An 18,821-nucleotide genomic window follows, 5' to 3' on the forward strand; every position below is an offset into this window, starting at 1 on the left:
ACTTTTGATTCAGATTTCCAGCATCCGCAGTATTTTGCTTTTATTTCAGAATGCATGGCTCTTCCAAGTCTGTTTTCTTCCAATGTTTTTTTTAAAAAGTTCTTAAAGGACAAGAGTTTTACCTCAAAGCGCTGAGAACTGACTTTCTTCCCTTTTTTCATCCAGGTGATACGAGGTTTAGGCTCTGCAACTGCTTGGCACACAAATGAAGCCACTCCTCCTGAAATTCCAATCTGATCCACAGGGATTCGGGTAAAACTTGGCAGAGCTGCAAATTATCACAGTATTGCAGATTAGTCCAACTGCCTAGGTTTTACCTCAAAACACTTGTAAACCCAAACACAACTGGTTCGTGCACAATTAGAACATTGCAGGTAGAATGAACCTCATTAAAACAAATGCAACGTAATAAAGAATGCATCAATTCAGATTGTAAAGAGGTCCTGGGACTGGATGATGCAAATGGACCAATTTGTTTTAGGGATCAACTAAAACGTACAACTCAAATGTATCCAGTTAAACACTGTCATTTCCCTGTGGTCATGAGTTGCTAAAATTCCACTAATTTAGGTTTCTAAACAATTGTAGTCAAACTCATGGTGAAAACACAAATGCTTTAGCAAATTTACTTTTGGTTTGTTGAGATTTAAAAGGTTCGGAACCCAAACATTTATTAATCACACAACACTTTGAACTTCAGCTTTCTTATATTCCTGCTTCCAATTTCATTTGATGACAGGTATTAAAGGCAGAATCTTGTGCCCTCCTGTGTCAAGTAGTTTACTGGGTGTTTAATCAGGTGGGAGGCTGGTTGGTGGGAATCCCGCCACCTTCCTATCTCTATCCCAAATAAGTCCATTGAAGGAAGGCATTTGGATAGCCTTCCTGCCCCACCAATTGAGGCCCTTAAGTGGCCAATTAATGCCCACTTAAGGGCCTCATCCCACACACTGCTGTTATTAACCCAGCGGTGGGTAGGGGGGCTTGTCATGCAGGGAGCACGACAGATGAACCCTGGCATATTCAATTGCGGGTTTCCAAGGAACATCCTGCATCAAAGGCACTCAGTGCCTGATCGAAGAGCCTGGCATCAGGAAGGGGCGACTGAAATCCACCTTCTGATCTTGCTGCCAATCCTCCTACTTGCCACCGACCCCCGCCCGATGCTGTCAGACCAGCTAAGTTTTTCCAAAATTTTGTTTTTATTTCAGATTTCCAGCTTCCGCAGTATTCTGCTTTTACTCTCCTCTTTGGTGTAGGGTACAGCTCTATGGGGTGGCAGCATTTCGCTGGTATCTCACCCAAGAAGTCAGTTTTACACAGAGATAGAAATATATAAAAGTAATAATACTAAAAGAAGCTATTAAATCTAACTACTGTAATCCTTTGAACTTTCACGTGAGCAGGTAGCCCTAATAACCTCTAACCACCCTGTCCCATACCCCATTATCCCATTTCCATTTATCTACTTATTCAATTAAACCTGAGCCTGAATCATCACAACTGTAGGGGCCATGGACCATCAGGTCTTTTCTTGTTCAATAGGTTTGTAATCTGAAAAGTTGGCATTGTTTCTGTCTCAATCACTAACCATAGGGGAAAATTTCAAAGCACAGCCTCTCAAATCTCCATTAAGAAAATTGTCTTGCTCACAATTTGAAATCTGTTGTGTTCACACTTGTATCAATGACTCCTCATTCTTGATGCCTTGATCATCCCAAGTGGAAATATTCTGCTTTCTCTCTCCCTACAAATACGACCTGACCTGCTGAGTTTTCCAGCAATTTCTGTTTTTACTTATGCTTTTATCTGCCCTGCCCTATCATATTGCCCCAGATTCCACGGACAGAATTTTGCCCTTGGCTGGGACAGTCGGGAAGCCGACTGTTGGCCGTGATTGGCACTGCACTGTGATTTCACACAGGCGGGCCAATTAAGACCCACTCAACGTGGAACGCAAGTGGCAGTGCTTAGCGCTGCATGTGCAGGCAGGGGGAGGAAGGCAAGTGGGCCTAGTGCAAACTTCGCACATGCGTGCGAAAGAGCGCTTCAATCTCCGAGGCACGAAGCAACTTCAGGGAGATTAAGTGCCATTTAAAAAAACTAATGAAAATAAAAGTTTCATAAAACATGTCCCCTCATGTAACTCTGTTTTTAATTCAAGTGTAAAATTTCTACTTTATTTTTATTTGCTTTAGGAAACCAAATCCTACCTGTGGATGAGGTTTCCTAAAAAATGCAAAGGCCACTTGGCCTTCTTGCCTGCCCATCAACCGTAGGTTGAATGGGCAGTGAAAAATTCAGCACAATTGTTAATGGCCTTAATAGGCCTTTTAATTGTCGGCGAGTGCACTGCTGGCTCCGGCGCTCACTTGCCAACCAAACTATTGCGAGTGCGCATGTCGATGTTGGCATGCTCGGCTGACATCAACGCACTTTATTTCATGCTCAGGCATGTCCGGCATGTGCGCCGAGTGAAAAATCCTGCTCCATGTTGTTCCAAAGCAAAAGGCCCAGCACTTTTAAATCTTTCTTTGTATTTGTACTTCTTTATACCAGGCTAAATGTTATTGGATCTGTACAGTATTTTTCTCTTATAGTCTCAATATCGTTTTATAGAGTGTGGATCGCAATATTGAACAGAATACTCAAATTTACTCAGATTTCATATAGGCTCATCATTCCATTTTGGTTTTATATTACACCTCCTGTGTAGAACCTAGAATTCCATCCAAATTGACAGTAAACTTTGATGGTTATTTAACCAAATTGTCACCTAGAGCCAAACCCTGCCTCACCTAACGTCCATGAATGCATTTACAGCTAGAAATAGCAATGAGGATCAGAAACTCTAGCTGACATTTTTCCACTTCAGCCTAGAGACATTGAGGCTAAATGCAGCATCATCTGGGTCGAAACTATAACTTTGATGGACCTGCGCAAGATTTGAAGCTTAATTAGATTTTGACTTCCTATGGAAACCAGGAATTAAATCAATAACTTTTTTGAAAATGATCCATAAGAAATGGAGATTTTTTAACTTCCTGACATAAATGGGGAATTACAGTGAAGACCATCTGCACGCATGTGGGAGTACTTCAAAAAGGGTGCACCTGCTCCCAACTAATGAGGGAATAGGAAGTCAAGCAAAAGTAAGGGCGCATTTGAAGGCCTGTAATTATAAAGTTGTTTCATCTAAAAAAATGAACAATTCCAGAATGGATAAAAGTTATTAATAAATTGGAGTTCTGAAAAGCAAACTTTTGAAGCAATCGCACATTGTATGAAAAGATATATTGTATGAAAAGGCATAAAATGAAGAATTATTTAATGGGAAGATGTATTGAGAAAATTGAGTGTTTTAAAAGATTTTTCTTCACTGCAAAGACAAGTTATCCCGAAACAAGTCAAGCACCAGCAGGGGAGTAAAACTGACATGGATTAAAAGAGAAATAATGTGAAATAAAAGGAAAGTGCATGTATTCAGCCATCAGGTCCAGCTACAAAGCTTGTACATGCACTGCTATCTTAAATCTGCTCTGTAATTTAAGTAGAACTGTCTCAAATGAAGGTGGTGTGAAAATTTGGGGGTGATGGACTAAAAAGTGACCTTTGAATATTATATTTTGTGCAGATTTAACAGATCTGACAAACTTTCAAGTGCACCTTGCCATTTTCAAAAGTGTGTCAGGTAACCGCCACAAAATACAAACGAGAATCATCACTCATTCCTCCCCTGACCCCCAACACCCAATAGAGAACATTAAAAGACTTTGAAACTAGAGAATCACAGTTAATAAACACACTAAAATATCTCCAACAACAACATTAGGAGCAGAGAATGGTTTCAGCTGAAGTACAGCCCGAACGAAGGGGTTAACCCAGAAATGTCCGAATTGCTGGGTCCAGAGCTGCAATAACGTATCTATTCAATTTTAAGTCTTCACCAATGTAATGCTCAGAGGCTCCCCCTTCTGTCCTATACAGATACTGCACCACAGTTTTGCTGTCCAGTACTGCCCTTGCATGACTGGACTAATCTAATTGAGTCCCATTCAAAAACACGTTCCCCATTCATGATTTCGCCATTTGCGAGATTTTGCAGGAATGTAACCACCACAAACAGCGGGACTTCACTGTTTCATAAATTGCTTAAAAATATTGATCTTTTTCTCCCTTCCACTAAGCAGCAGTTCCAGTTGTTGAGTTCTGCATCCCAAAGCACTATCTTTCCCATTCAATGGTAACTCTGTCTGTTCTCAGTAATTATGTTTAAAACAATTGTTTTTCCAGTGGACCAAAACTGCAACTAGAGAAAAGAAACAAAACAAAGACAAAGAAAGTAATAAACTGAATTAGCAAAATTAAACTCACAAAGGCTTCAGGAAAGCCAATGAAGAATAAACAGCACACTTAAAATCAAGGATAAAGGAAATAAATCATACATGGATAAAAAAGTAAAATTTTTTTCAATAAACTTCCATTTTTAGAAACAGTTCTTGCTCATTTTTCACCACAGGCAATGCCAAGGAGATCCACTAATATTGTTACAAGGTGGCAGGTAATATTTGCCAGGCTATCACAATGGTTTTGCAATTTGTATTGATTACAAGAAGGTAAGTGTACTGAAGTCAGAAGTAAAGATTGCACTACTGCTTTTAGAAATTTTAAATATTGAATTAAAACATTTATTGACAAAAGAAAATATGGTCGGGGTTTTGTGCATGCTTGTTGACGCTCTTAATTTTTGCAGGCAACCTGGTGATTTAAAGCCTGAAAGAGTGGTGCCATTTATCAGTTGACACTGGGATACTAATGCATTGCAACAAATGGAACTCTACTATAAAATGGCAGCAGGTTTGTATTTTAGAATTTGTTTTGTGCTCCATTATTTGAAGATCAGTTCCAGGTTTAACTCTTGAGGTGTTTGTTATCTGCAATATTCAAAAAGGGCCTACCTTCACTCTGTAAAGTTGGGGAAGGGAGGGAAAAGGAAATCAATTAAGAGTAACTCCTACATAACAAACATAATGACTGTTTCCAGATACATTCCTGTTCAAAGCACTGACAGTGCTATATGAATGAATAATGCCTTGTAGGGTAAAAGTTGTGATCACAGGCTTTCGACAGGCAAAACACTGTGGATATTACACACCACAACACAGCTAAAGGCGAGTACACACATGGTAAGTCTCTTACAGGGTCACCGTTATGTGACGAGCCACCATTAGGCCTTGTCTCAAGGCTTTGACACCACTTTCAGCTCAGCTTCAAATGAGGCATCAGCAATAAAGGGGATAACTGACAAACATTTAGTTCTGCCAATGAATTCAGTTCCTGTCGTTTTCTGGGCAAATATGATATCTCTACTACTTCCTTACAATAGTGGCTACACTTCAAATGTATTCAGGGATCCTCAAGACATGAAAGCTACTATTTAAATGGCACTAATTGAATAAAGATAAAACAGATAAAGCTACTGGGGTAACGAACAGCAAAGGGTGAGGAAGGGAGGGGAAGAAACTAGGACTCCTGATCCTAACTGCAATACAGAGACCCTACTAGAAGTGTGCTTCTGCTGGGTGGAGGCAGGATGGTGGGTTTGGTAGTGTTAATTCATTTCAAAGCCAGTTGGTGAAGTAGATGTCAATCTTCTACTTAATACTAGATTTATTTACAGAATGCAACTTTACAAATGTCTATCTCTTCCTTAACCAAGACCCAGTGTCGCAGAAGTCTCTCTTTATATGTGCTCAAGATACTTAATCAATGCCCTCAACCTGTATATCCTTAACAAAAACAGAATTACCTGGAAAAACTCAGCAGGTCTGGCAGCATCGGCAGAGAAGAAAAGAATTGACGTTTCGAGTCCTCATGACCCTTCAACAGAACTAGGTGAATTCAAGGAAGGGGTGAAATATAAGCTGGTTTAAGGTGTGTGTGTGCGTGTGTGTGTGTGTGTGTGTGTGTGTGTGTGTGTGTGTGTGTGTGTGAGGGAGGGGTGGGGGGAGTGGAGGGGGGTGGTGTGGTTGTCGGGACAAACAAGCAGTGATAGAAGCAGATCATCAAAAGATGTCACAGACATCTTAGATGCTGCCAGACCTGCTGAGCTTTTCCAGGTAATTCTGTTTTTGTTTTGGATTTCCAGCATCTGCAGTTTTTTTGTTTTTATCTCTGTATATCCTTAAACTTAATAATACAATTAACATACCATTAACAGATTCCTCTTTCAAATAAAAAAGCTATACATTTTAAAATTGGCCTAAGATGTTGGAGCAACTTTATTTTAGGATTGTCGCCAGCTATATATGACCCGTGTTAGAGCCAGGAGTCCATGCAACCTCCTGCACAAATACAAAGCAGCATATGTCGGGTTTCAAAAACGTGAGATTTCAGAAAGTGTGTCTGGATGATAACAAAAAATGCAGCAATACATCTAAAATGTAAAAGATTCTGATCAGCTGGTCCTCCTGACCAATTACTTCTAATGGGTTAGAGGACATGTACCACCATAGAAAAGGATAATGGCTACAAATCCAAGTGATCAGAGTCTCAGAGGGAATTTGGATCCTATGAAGATAGCACTATCTGATTATTTTGAGTACTATAGATTAGCATAACAAAGGCAAGCTGTTCAGCAGTTGAGAAGTTGATCCATTTGAGTAAATAACACAGCTGGCCATTAAATGAGTGCTTTCAAAGGCAACAGCTGGATCTTATCATCTAATGTTTTTAGGGAAATTACAGGTTCTGCTACATAGAGAGGACAAATAAACATGCTGATCCACTTTAGGTAAATGGATTTACTGTACTTCAATTGTTGCTTTGCTATGCTAAGCTCCAAATCAGCAGGAGGAAACGACCAACATTGGGTTGGGCTCAACATGCTACATCACTTCAGTCACGATCCTGGACCAGAGCCACAGGTTTTTGGTATGATCCGGTTAGGGACCAGTAATTTTTTGTTTAATGTAGACAAAGTTTGAGATTCCAGACACATGCTTAGAGAATAAAGCCACCAGGTTTCACAGGTCTTAAACAAAAAAATAAACTTTACTATACATGGTCAGAAAGATAAAACAATTTACAATATCGCTCTTGTACTCTTAACATTCAGGGTTAATATGAGGTACATGTGAATTAACAGGCCACTTGTGGTCGAACACACCACTCTGTACAATAAATGGCAGAGGTGACCAAGACAGATTTCACAGATTGCTCAACAACCCACCCAGACATTAGTAAACACTGAGTCAAACTATCTCGTTGAAACCGTCTCTCTCACGAGGGATTCCAGTCTTCACCTTTGGAGATCTTGCCTTAGAATCCTCTCCAAGTCACTCCAATGCAGACGGCATCAACGATGGCCCACCTCGCAGGTTTCAGTGTGGTCTCCACAGACTCCGTTCCCCTGGATTCTCAAGTCTGAACTCCAGCACCAACTCACCAGCACAACTTTAGCTCTTTGGCCATGAAGAGCAGAATACAACCACTCCAAAGGGGTGCCTTTACCCCAATGCCCCAAAGCACAAGAGTCACCAACATTTTGCTGCCTTCTTAAATTTTCAGGGCTGCTCTCGAGTTCCCCTCAAAGTCTGCCAACTGTAGTGCTTTTTCTGCTTGGAGCCTCATTCTCTGCTCCTCTCTCTTCTTAACTGAGACCTCTGCCCATCCAGGACTCCTCCTTGGCACCTCTCCCTGTCTGCTGTCTGGGATTTTTCTCAATTATAGCGCTCTGCATGCAAGGAATTTCCCGAGGCATGCTGGAAGTTGAGTGCCGCGCTTCCCAAGGAAGTCAGTCTGGATTTCATAACACTTCCACAAACAAACAGGAAAGCTTCCCGAGGGTTCAGTGGATAAATGCATTGTGTGATGTGGGAAAGGTGAGGAACATTGAGGTCTAAACACTATCCTTTGCTGAATTATCTAATGTTACTAAAGATATCGATGGAGTTACAACAATTCTCTACAGTATCCCACGGCTAAAAAAAAATACTAAAATAATGAATCATAGTTCCCTTCCTGATCAATACTACGGCAAAGTCCAACTGAATGAACACCAAACAAGAAAAAGTGAGAATTTTGCTGACATTATTTCAAAAAACTTATTACTCACCATCCAGGTTCACATGTGAAAATGGAATTGGTTCTTGCTTAATTACACTAATTATAGAATACGGTAGTATTGCGGTTATGTCACTGGACAAATAATCAGGGGGCCAGGACTAATAATCAGGTGACATGAATTCAAATCGTACTATGGCAGCGGAGGGGGGGGGGGATTTAAATTTCACTATCAAAATAAATCTACAATAAAAAACTAGTATCAGTCACCATAAAACTACTGGAGCATCATAAAAACTAATCTGGTTCACTGATGCCCTTGAGGGAAAGAAATCTGCTATCCTTACCTAGTCTGGCCGAAATGTGACTCCAGACCTGCAGCAATGTGTTTGAATCTTAACTGCCCTCTGAAATAGCCTAGTAAGACACTCAGTTGTATCAAACTATACTCCACATGGACTGCAGCATTCTGGAAAATGAAGCACAGTCACCTCCTCAAGGGCATTTAGGGATGAGCAATAAATGCTGGTCTTACCAGTGACGGTTACATCCTGTGAATGAGTAAAATGAGCAATTGAAGGGTAAATAAAAAGCAAAGGGAAAAAGGATTAAAAACATAAAGGGGAACAAAATTAAACACGAGAGGAGAGAACTCAGTGTGGCAAAGTGAGCTTCTGTAGAAATTTGATAATGCTATTGTTTGATGGGATTTTTGGTTTGAAGAGGAGTGATGTCATGCAAATCATCTTTTAATATTCATTTATGGGATGTGGGCGTCGCTGGCTAGGCCAGCATTTATTGCTGAACCCTAATTGCCCTTGTTCTGAGGGCATTTAAGAGTTACCCACATTGCTCCTTACAGGTAACTAAATATTCTGAACAAAGCAGAACATTTTTTGGAAATTCAGCGATGCTCACCAGGATTAAAAAAAGGGATCGATCACCTGATGCTGCAGCAAGAGCTTTCAACTAATGATCCTGAATTAAATTAAAAGCAAAAAACTGTGGATACTGGAAATCCAAAACAAAAACAAAAATACCTGGAAAAACTCAGCAGGTCTGACAGCACCTGTGGAGAGGAACACAGTTAACGTAGAGTCCGTATGACTCTTCAACAGAACTAAGGGAAAATAGAAAAGAGGTGAAATATAAGCTGGTTTAAGTTGGAGCGGGGGGGGGGGTTGTGGGGAGAGACAGGTAGAGCTGGATAGAGGGCCAGTGATAGGTGGAGATAACCAAAAGATGTCATAGACAAAATGACAAAGAGGTGTTGAAGGTGGTGATATTATCTAAGGAATGTGCTAATAGGTGACATTAAGGGTAGAAAGCAGGACGAGCAAGGTACAGATAGCCCTAGTGAGGATGGGGTGGGGGGGAAAGGATCAAAATAGGCCAAAAGGTAGAGATAAAACAATGGATGAAAATACATTTAAAAATAATGGAAACAGGTAGGAAAAGAAAAATCTATATAAACTATTGGAAAAAAGGGGGATCGGAAAGGGGGTGGGGATGGAGGAAAGAGTCCATGATCTAAAATTGTTGAACTCAATATTCAGTCCAGAAGGCTGGAAAGTGCCTAGTCGGAAGATGAGGTGCTGTTCCTCCAGTTTGCGTTGAGCTTCACTGGAACAATGCAGCAGACCAAGGATGGATATGTGGGCATGAGAGCAGAGTGGAGTGTTGAAATGGCAAGCGACAGGGATGTCTGGGTCATGCTTGCGGACAGACCGAAGGTGTTTTGCAAAGTGGTCACCCAGTCTGCGTTTGGTCTCTCCAATGTAGAGGAAACCGCATTGGGAGCAACGAATGCAGCAGACTAAATTGAGGGAAGTGCAAGTGAAATGCTGCTTCACTTGAAAGGAGTATTTGGGCTCTTGGACGGTGAGGAGAGGGGAAGTAAAGGGGCAGGTGTTGCACCTTCTGCGGTTGCATGGGGAGGTGCCGTGGGAGGGGGTTGAGGTATAGGGGGTGATGGAGGAGGGAACGATCCCTGTGGAATGCCGCCCGAGGGTGAAGGGAAGATGTGTTTGGTGGTGCCATCATGCTGGAGTTGGCGGAAATGGCGGAGGATGATCCTTTGAATGCAGAGGCTGGTGGGGTGATAAGTGAAGACAAGGGGGACCCTATCATGTTTCTGGGAGGGAGAGGAAGGTGTGAGGGCGGATGCGCGGGAGATGGGCCGGACATGGTTGAGGGCCCTGTCAACGACCGTGGGTGAAAAATCTTGGTTAAGGAAGAAGGAAGACATGTCAGAGGAACTGTTTTTGAAAGTGGCATCATCAGAACAGATGCGATGGAGGCGAAGGAACTGAGAGAATGGGATGGAGTCCTTACAGGAAGCGGGGTGTGAGGAGCTGTAGTCGAGGTAGCTGTGGGAGTCGGTAGGCTTGTAATGAATATTGGTGGATGGTCTATCACCAGAAATTGAGACAGAGAGGTCAAGGAAGAGAAGGGAAGTATCAGAGATGGACCATGTAAAAATGATGGAGGGGTGGAAATTGGAAGCAAAATTAATAAATGTTTCCAGGTCCAGACAAGAGCATGAAGCAGCACTGAAGCAATCACGATGTACCGGAGAAAGAGTTGTGGGAGGGGGCCGGAGTAGGACTGGAAGAGGAATGTTCCAAATACCCCATAAAGAGACAGGCATAACTGGGACCCTGAATGATCCTGAATTAATTGACATAAACATGAGATAGTTAAAACTCTGGTTCTATTCTTTCCTCCTACAATTTTCTCCTCTTAACCTTCTTCTCCTGAAGACTTAAGGGCCAAACTTTCTCAAGATGTGATCCCAGCAGTTACACTGCCACTCTGTAGTGCTGATCCTACCGAAATTTGTTGGGACAGTGTCATCAAACACCAAATCAGCATGGGGCATATGAACACACATACCACTATGAGCCTCACCTTTGGTGCCTGTTTTGGCCATGTATCTGGAATCTACAATTTTCTCCCATGGGATAGGGGGAAGGTCAACCAGATCCTCCCTCCTCCTACTCCAGCCATATTTTACTTGGCCCCTTAAGCTCTGAATGAGCCCAGACTGGGAGAACACCTGACTCCTAAAACAAGAGTAGTTACTGCTGCAGTGTAGGGACATACAGCAGTTAAAAGTGGACACAGCTAACAAACAGCAATTAAATAAACAGTGATGTTTGGGGGTGGTGGTGGTGGTGAGGTGGGGGGGGGGGGATGTGGGTGGGCACTGCAATTTGTGGCAAAAATACAGAATTTATTATGGGGACCAATGAGGAAGGCTTTGGCCTTCCCAGTGGTAAGCTGAAGGAAATCATGGCTCATCCTAACTTAATATTGGACAAAACAAAGGCAGCGCAGTGGCCACAAATGGTGGAGGAGAAGTAGAGTTGGGTACCATCAGCATATATTTCAAACCTCACCAAAGTGTCTATGCATGATGTCACCAAGAGGTAGCATGTAAATACAAAAGAGAAATGTGCAAAGGAGTTCCACTCCTCTACCCTTCAGGGGGCTTCAGTGAGAATGGTACAGAGGTTGAAATGTTGGGTTTCCTTCCATCCAAATTAAGTTCCAACACTGGAGTAAGCCAAGATTCTATTTTATTGGCACAATATCATAACATCTGCACAAGTACTTATAGATTTGGAAATAGTATGTGCAGTACACATGCACAGCAGCTGTGATACGGGCTGACATCACATGGTATTGAGAAGCTGTGGCACAAATGAGCTGCAGCTGATGTCACATTGGGCTGGGTGGCATAAAAGAAGAAAAGGGAGGGCAAAGTGAAAGGGAGGAGTGGAACAAAAGGGAGGAAGGGATACCGAGGAATCATGTTCACTGAAAACCTACTCATTGTCACAGGTTTGAGAGGACTATAGTCTGTGATTCTGTGCCATATAGTAACTGAGTCACCACATTTGATTATCTTTTACACAATTTTAAATGCCAAGGGTTAGTTAAGTGTGATATAGATAAATAAGGATTTGAGAACAAAGAATAATAAAGTTGGCCCCGTGCAGAAAATCCTGTTTCCCTTAAGGAAAGATTGTTACTGACTGACAAAGAAAATACAATAAAATCCAGTTACTTAGTAAATCCAGCAATTAATAAGTATGAGGGGAGACCACTTAGTAAAAGGCTAAATACAAGATCGTTGCACTAGAAAACCAGATTATTTTAATTTTATAGACAGGATCCTGCCTACTCAGCAAATTACATCCTTATTCTCTTTCACATAGATGTCTTTTCCTATTGGCTCTTGGGTAATTTACAAATCATTTCAACTTATTTGATTGGTACTTGTGGACGTTACACAACTGTGCTAATCATTCATATCGACTCGATCGTGAAAACCTCCATAGGTTTGTTCCTCCCACAGCAGTACTGTCACTACAAAAAAGTATTCCTCTCTACACACCCATCCCTATATTCTCAGATTGGTTATATGATTTTCTAGTATGATAAACTGAACTATCACATTACTTTATACCAAAACCTGAATTTCACAGTCTGGATATCAAATGATTAAATGGCTCTCCTTCACATCATTTAACCCTTTTTGGATTTGATTCAACTAAAAATACTTTATACATGATACATGTAATTGCTTTGGACAACTTCTAATCCTGATATTCTGTAGTGGTCAGAGTAATTATTTCACTGATTTTATCCTTAATGCCATACATTGCATCTATTATTTTCCCTTATTTGATTACACCATTTCTAGCCATTTACTTATAAAGGGCCCCATTTAGAGTGTGCATTCCCTTCAGCAGCCATTTTAGCTGTTTCCGCATTGCCTCATCATGCTCTAATGATGATTCAATTCACTATCAGGCAGTAGCTCAGGCTCCATACCTAACCACTCTCCTAGAATTACTCTTGGTTTGTTTTCATTCAAGATTGAAGGCGTGGTTCATTTAAATCACTATCTGCATTTCAATGATTAAATTCCTGCATAATTTCATGAATCAAAAAACCGTTCATACAATGGGTGGGTAATTAAAAATATTAGTACAATCTCACTATATCATTAAACATTGCGCGATGAGTTCTGATAGCTACAATAAGATAAAAGCAAACTACTGCAGATGCTGGAAATCTAGAATAAAAACAAAAATAATAATTATCAGTTCTGATGAAGGGTCATACTAAAGGGTCGAAACGTCAACTGTATCCCTCTCCGAAGATGCTGTCAGACCTGAGTTTTTCCAGGTATTTTTGTTTTTGTTCTCATAGCTACAAGTCCATGCTCCAGGTCCTTTTCCTATGCTGCCTGGACATCATGGTTCACCACTTGTACGCGCTGATATTCGCCCTCATGTTGTTTTCAGGCAGAAAGGAATTACAATTTCCATGTGATTATACTATTCTGCTCATCCCATTTGAGCTCGCTATAGTAGGAAACCGTCACCCATATACTCAGTTTCATATTTCTTTGGTCCCTTCTTAATGCTGCAAGCTTTCACTTGCTGACAACAGGGAAGAGAAGCCTTTGCTAGAGATACATTGGTTACGCTTGGATAATAGTGAAATATGTAAATTCAGGGCAAGGACAGTATACTCTCGGAGACATGGTTTGGAGACAGTAGACCAATGCAATTAATTTGTGTCTACAGCCAACATATTTGTACACAGCAATAACCCTAAGCAGGTAAATTGTATTAAAATAGTTAGTTTGGGCTTTTAAACTTCTATGATACTATGGCAAATGGGCTTTTCCTTTAAAAAAAATCACTTCCAACTTAGTTATCATTTATTTTTAACAAATGATAACAAAACAATCTTAGAGAAAGCCAGTGATTTCCTGGTGAATTGTGCTGACTTTAATAACTTGGACTCCCTCCAAGGGGAAAGCACCCGAGATAAAACTTCCCTCAGCATCTGCAATTAGCCTATGACTTCAACGTGTGCCTAATCACAGCTCTGTCCCATAGGAATTACATTTTGTGGCCTTAAAGGGACAGCTTAATTGAACACTGTTCCACTTTGGCAGCTTTATGAATGCAGTTTCTTTATACCATGAGGAAATGCTACTGAGACAGAAACACTTCACTCATTTTACAATTCAATGTATTGAAGAGCGAACAGTCCTGTCATTATATAACTTCATATTCTCTGATTTAACTTGGAGCAACAAAATGAGAAACCCATTTAGTCATAAAGAATTGCCAGTAACTAATATCATATTCTCCTCCATCAAAGTGTTCATACAAAAATCCCATAACTAGGTTGATCAACTTGTGTTCAAGCTGGCCTTGGACACAAGCACAGATGCGGGTCAGTCTCATAATCCCATGAAGTCCAAAGAAATTTGTATTCTGGAACCAGACTGTGATTTTACGTTTAGGTATCCTGCACTGCAGCACTGAATAGGTGATTCCACGTCAAAAGGCTCATACCCCAAATCTACCGTAGCAATTCTCAATCCAATAAGTAAAAGTGGACAATCCAGGGATACGGCAGAGAATAAAAACAAAACCATATTATAACCTTATCCTCCACCAAACTCTCAGCTTCTTTGTTACTGAAAAATCAATAAAACCCAACAACAGAGTGCATTTATATAGAACCTTTAAAGTAATAAAACACTCCAAAGCACTTTAGTGTGTTATGGAACAAAATCAGGCAGAGCCACAGAAAATTATATTTGGTCAGATGAGTACAAACTTGTTCAAACGGGTGTGTTTTAATAAATGTCTTAAAGGAGGAAAGACAGAGAGAGAGAGGCGATAAGATATAGGGACTGAATTACAGAGCTTAGGGCCTCAGCAGCATCATCAATGATGGAGTGATTAAAATCAGGAATGCTCAATATGCCAGAATTTGCAGAGCACTGAAATCTAGTAGCGGGTGAGGAGGCCTTAGAGCTAAAGGTGATCACAGAGCTAGGGAGACAAGAGACCAGAAGGTGATATTAAAACAAGGATGAGAATTTTAAAACCCATACATTGCTTAATCAGGAGTCAATATACATCAAGCATCCAGGGGAGATGCTGAGTGGGACTTGGTGAGAATTAGGACCTCAAATTTGTAGCGGATATATTGTGGGAGCCTGGTTCTGTTGAAGGGTCATGAGGACTCGAAATATCAACTCTTTTCTTCTCCGCCGATGCTGCCAGACCTGCTGAGTTTTTCCAGGTAATTCTGTTTTTGTTTTGGATTTCCAGCATCCGCAGTTTTTTGTTTTTATCTCTTTCCAATCTAGTTAGCTCTGGTACACTGGATCTCCAGATCTAATTTATTTATTAGTGCAGGAAAGTGGGCACCGATGACAAAGCTAGCATTTATTGCCCTCCCTAATTGCCCAAGGGTTGATGGGAAACCCTACCCCTACTCCTCAACCCCCTCCTATGGCACAACCCCTTGCCCACGCAAAAGATGCAACACCTGCCCCTTCACTTCCTCTCTCCTCACCGTCCAAGGACCCAAACACTCCTTTCAAGTGAAGCAGCATTTCACTTGCATTTCCCCCAACTTAGTCTACTGCATTCGTTGCTCCCAATGTGGTCTCCTCTACATTGGAGAGACGAAACGTAAACTGGGCGACCGCTTTGCAGAACACCTGCGGTCTGTCCGCAAGAATGACCCAAACCTCCCTGTCGCTTGCCATTTTAACACTCCACCCTGCTCTCTTGCCCACATGTCTGTCCTTGGCTTGCTGCATTGTTCCAGTGAAGCCCAACGCAAACTGGAGGAACAACACCTCATCTTCCGACTAGGGACTTTACAGCCTTCCGGACTGAATATTGAATTCAACAACTTTAGGTCGTGAGTCCCCTCCCCCATCCCCACCCCCTTTCTGTTTCCCCCTTCTTTTTTTTTTCCCAATAAATTATAAAGATTTTCCTTTTCCCACCTATTTCCATTATATAAAAAAAAACCCACTAGAGCTATACCTTGAGTGCCCTACCATCCATTCTTAATTAGCACATTCGTTTAGATAATATCACCAACTTTAACTTTAACACCTATGTGTTCTATTGTACTATTGTTGTTGACATCTTTTGATGATCTGCTTCTATCACTGCTTGTTTGTCGCTACAACCACACCAACCCCCTCCACCTCTCTGTCTCTCTATCTCTCCGCCCCCCACACACACACCTTAAACCAGCTTATATTTCAGCTCTTTCCTGGACTCGAACTCAAGTTCTGTCGAAGGGTCATGAGGACTCGAAACGTCAACTCTTTTCTTCTCCGCCGATGCTGCCAGACCTGCTGAGTTTTTCCAGGTAATTCTGTTTTTGTTTTGGATTTCCAGCATCCGCAGTTTTTTTGTTTTTATTGATGGGAAACTGCCTTCTTGAACTCCTGCAGTCCATCATAGTGGCTTTTAATACAAAAGTCAACTATAGTACTGAGAGTCTAGGATCACATATAGGCCCAAATAGGCAAGGACAATCGGTTTCCTTCCCTAAAGGACATGAACGAACTTGTTGGGTTTTTACAATAATCCAATAGTTTCATGGTCAACATTACTGACAATAAGCTAACTCAGTTTCCAAAATTGTCCTTAAATATTCCAAAAAGAATTAGTCTGTCTGCGTTTATATCATAACGCTGGTATGTCATAATGCAAACATACTGACATACAAGATAGTGGCAAAGATGATTTTTGTGATGCTAACCATAAAATATTCAAGCGCATGCTCAAAAGCTTGAAATATGGTGAAAGTTCCTCCTCAAAGACAAAATAGTTTTCAGGGGGCAATGCTAAGGGAGGGCGGATCCACTTTATCGCAGACTTGGATGAAAGACTCCAGCGCCAGGAAAGCTTTTAGAAATGATAATCTGGGACAAAATTCACACTCACTCAGACAATTGGGGATTGATTAAGGAAAGCCAGTATAGATTTTTTCAGACAAATCATGTTTTTAACTAGCTTGGTTGAGTTTTTTTTGGAGGTAACAGAGAGGATTGGTGAGGGTAATGCGGTTGATGTGGTGTATATGGACTTCCAAAAGTGCCACATAGTGGACTTGTCAGCAAAGTTGAAGCCTACAGAAGAGACAGTACTGTTGAAAAAAAAAGACATGCTGTCAAAGCTTCTCTTTTTCCAGCAGTACTCAAGTTCTGTACCATCAAGCGACTAGAAGGGTCAGTGGCAGCATGGATATAAATTTGGCTGACAGGAAGCAGACAGTAGTGGCTAACAGTTCCTTTTTAAACAAGAGAAAGGTGTATAGTGGAGTTCCCCAGGGGTTGGTATTAGGACCGCTGCTTTTCTTGATAATATATTAAGGACCAAGACTTGGTTGTGCTTGATACAATTGACACAAAATTTGTAAGTACTGTGAATTCACTAAGCCTCCTTCGACAACACCTTCCAAACCCACAACCACTGCCATCTAGAAAGACAAGGGCAGCAGATAAATGGGAACACCACCACCTTGAAGCTCCTCTCCAAGTCACTCACCCCCCCTGACTTGGAAATATATCTTTCACTGTCGCTGGGTCAAAATCCTGGAACTCCTTTCCTAACAGCACTGTGGGTGTACCTCCACCCCATGGACCGCAGCGGTTCAAGAATGCAGCTCACCACCACCTTCTCAAGGGCAACTAGGAATGTGCAATAAATGCTGGCCCAGCCAGCAAAGCCCACATCCTGTGAATGAATAAAGAAAAAAATTACAAGGAGGCGAGTGATAGACTTCAAGAGGACTTGACAGGCTGGTGGAATGGATGGACATGCGGTGATGGAATTTAATGCAGAGAAGTGGTACATTTTGAATGAGGAAGAATGAGGAGAAGCAATATAAAAAAGGGCACAATTCTAAAGTGGGAATGTATGTACTCAAATTCTTGAAGCTGGCAGGGCATGTTGAGAAAGTGGTTGAAAGGGCACATGGAAATATATCACTATTCCTTCACTGTAACTGGGTCAAAATCCTGGAACACCTTTCCTAACAGCATTATGGGTGTACCTACAACACATTGACTGCAGCAGTTCAAGGAGGCAGCTCACCACCACCTCCAAGGGAAATTAGGGATGGGCAATACATTCTGACCTAGCCAACAACACCCACATCGTATGAACAAATAAATATAGAAACACTGGGCTTTATAAACAGAGTGTAAAAGCAAAGATGTTATGATGAAACTCTATAAAACACTGGTTCAGCCTCAATTGGAGTACTGTGTCCAATTCTGAGTGCCACACTTTAGGAAGGATTTGATTTATGAGAATGAAGTCCTTCATCCCTGGAATCAGTTATGTGGATAAATTGGAGAACTTGACTTGTTCTCCCTAAAGAAAGCTGACAGAAGATTTTATAGAAGTGTTGAGCAGTCAACACAAGTAGATAGAGAGAAACATTGGCAAGAGGATCAAGAACCAAAGAACAACGATTTAATGTGGTTGGCAAAAGAGCCAATGGTGATATAAGAAAAAACCTTTTTACACAGTAGGTGGTTAGGATTTGGAATGCACTACCTGAAAGGGTGGAGGCTGATACAACAGGGGCTTTTAAAAGTGAATTAGATGAGCACCTGAAGAGAAAGAAAATTGCAAGGATACAGGAAAAGGGCAGGGGAGTGAGGCTAGCTGAGTTGCTTTTGCAGCAGGTTGGCACAGACACGACAGGCTGAATGGCCTTGTTCTGGGCTATAGCCATTCTATGATTCTACAAGTCTATAATTCTATGTGGGAGAGTGCAATAGATTGTTTCCCAAGATCTGGGCAAATGTCAAGTTAAAGTACCTTCAACGGGCACTTGAACATATGCAATTCTTCTCAAAGTATGGCAATTCAAACACTGCTTTACAAGGTAAT

The 18,821-nt window shown here is 41.3% G+C and overlaps 1 protein-coding gene across 7 annotated transcripts in view; it reads right to left on the bottom strand.

The window, feature by feature from the left end:
* ptprfa (protein tyrosine phosphatase receptor type Fa) overlaps positions 1-18,821 on the bottom strand; it is a 509,773-nt gene that overhangs the window by 307,197 nt on the left and 183,755 nt on the right. For all 7 annotated transcript variants that reach the window (XM_041207577.1, XM_041207574.1, XM_041207576.1 and 4 more), the window contains one exon: positions 123-268. In XM_041207577.1, coding sequence (XP_041063511.1) covers positions 123-268 — 146 coding nt within the window. The remainder of the gene's footprint in view (positions 1-122; positions 269-18,821) is intronic.

The sequence above is a fragment of the Carcharodon carcharias genome, chromosome 16, assembly GCF_017639515.1.
Source record: "Carcharodon carcharias isolate sCarCar2 chromosome 16, sCarCar2.pri, whole genome shotgun sequence".
Lineage (NCBI taxonomy): Eukaryota > Metazoa > Chordata > Chondrichthyes > Lamniformes > Lamnidae > Carcharodon > Carcharodon carcharias.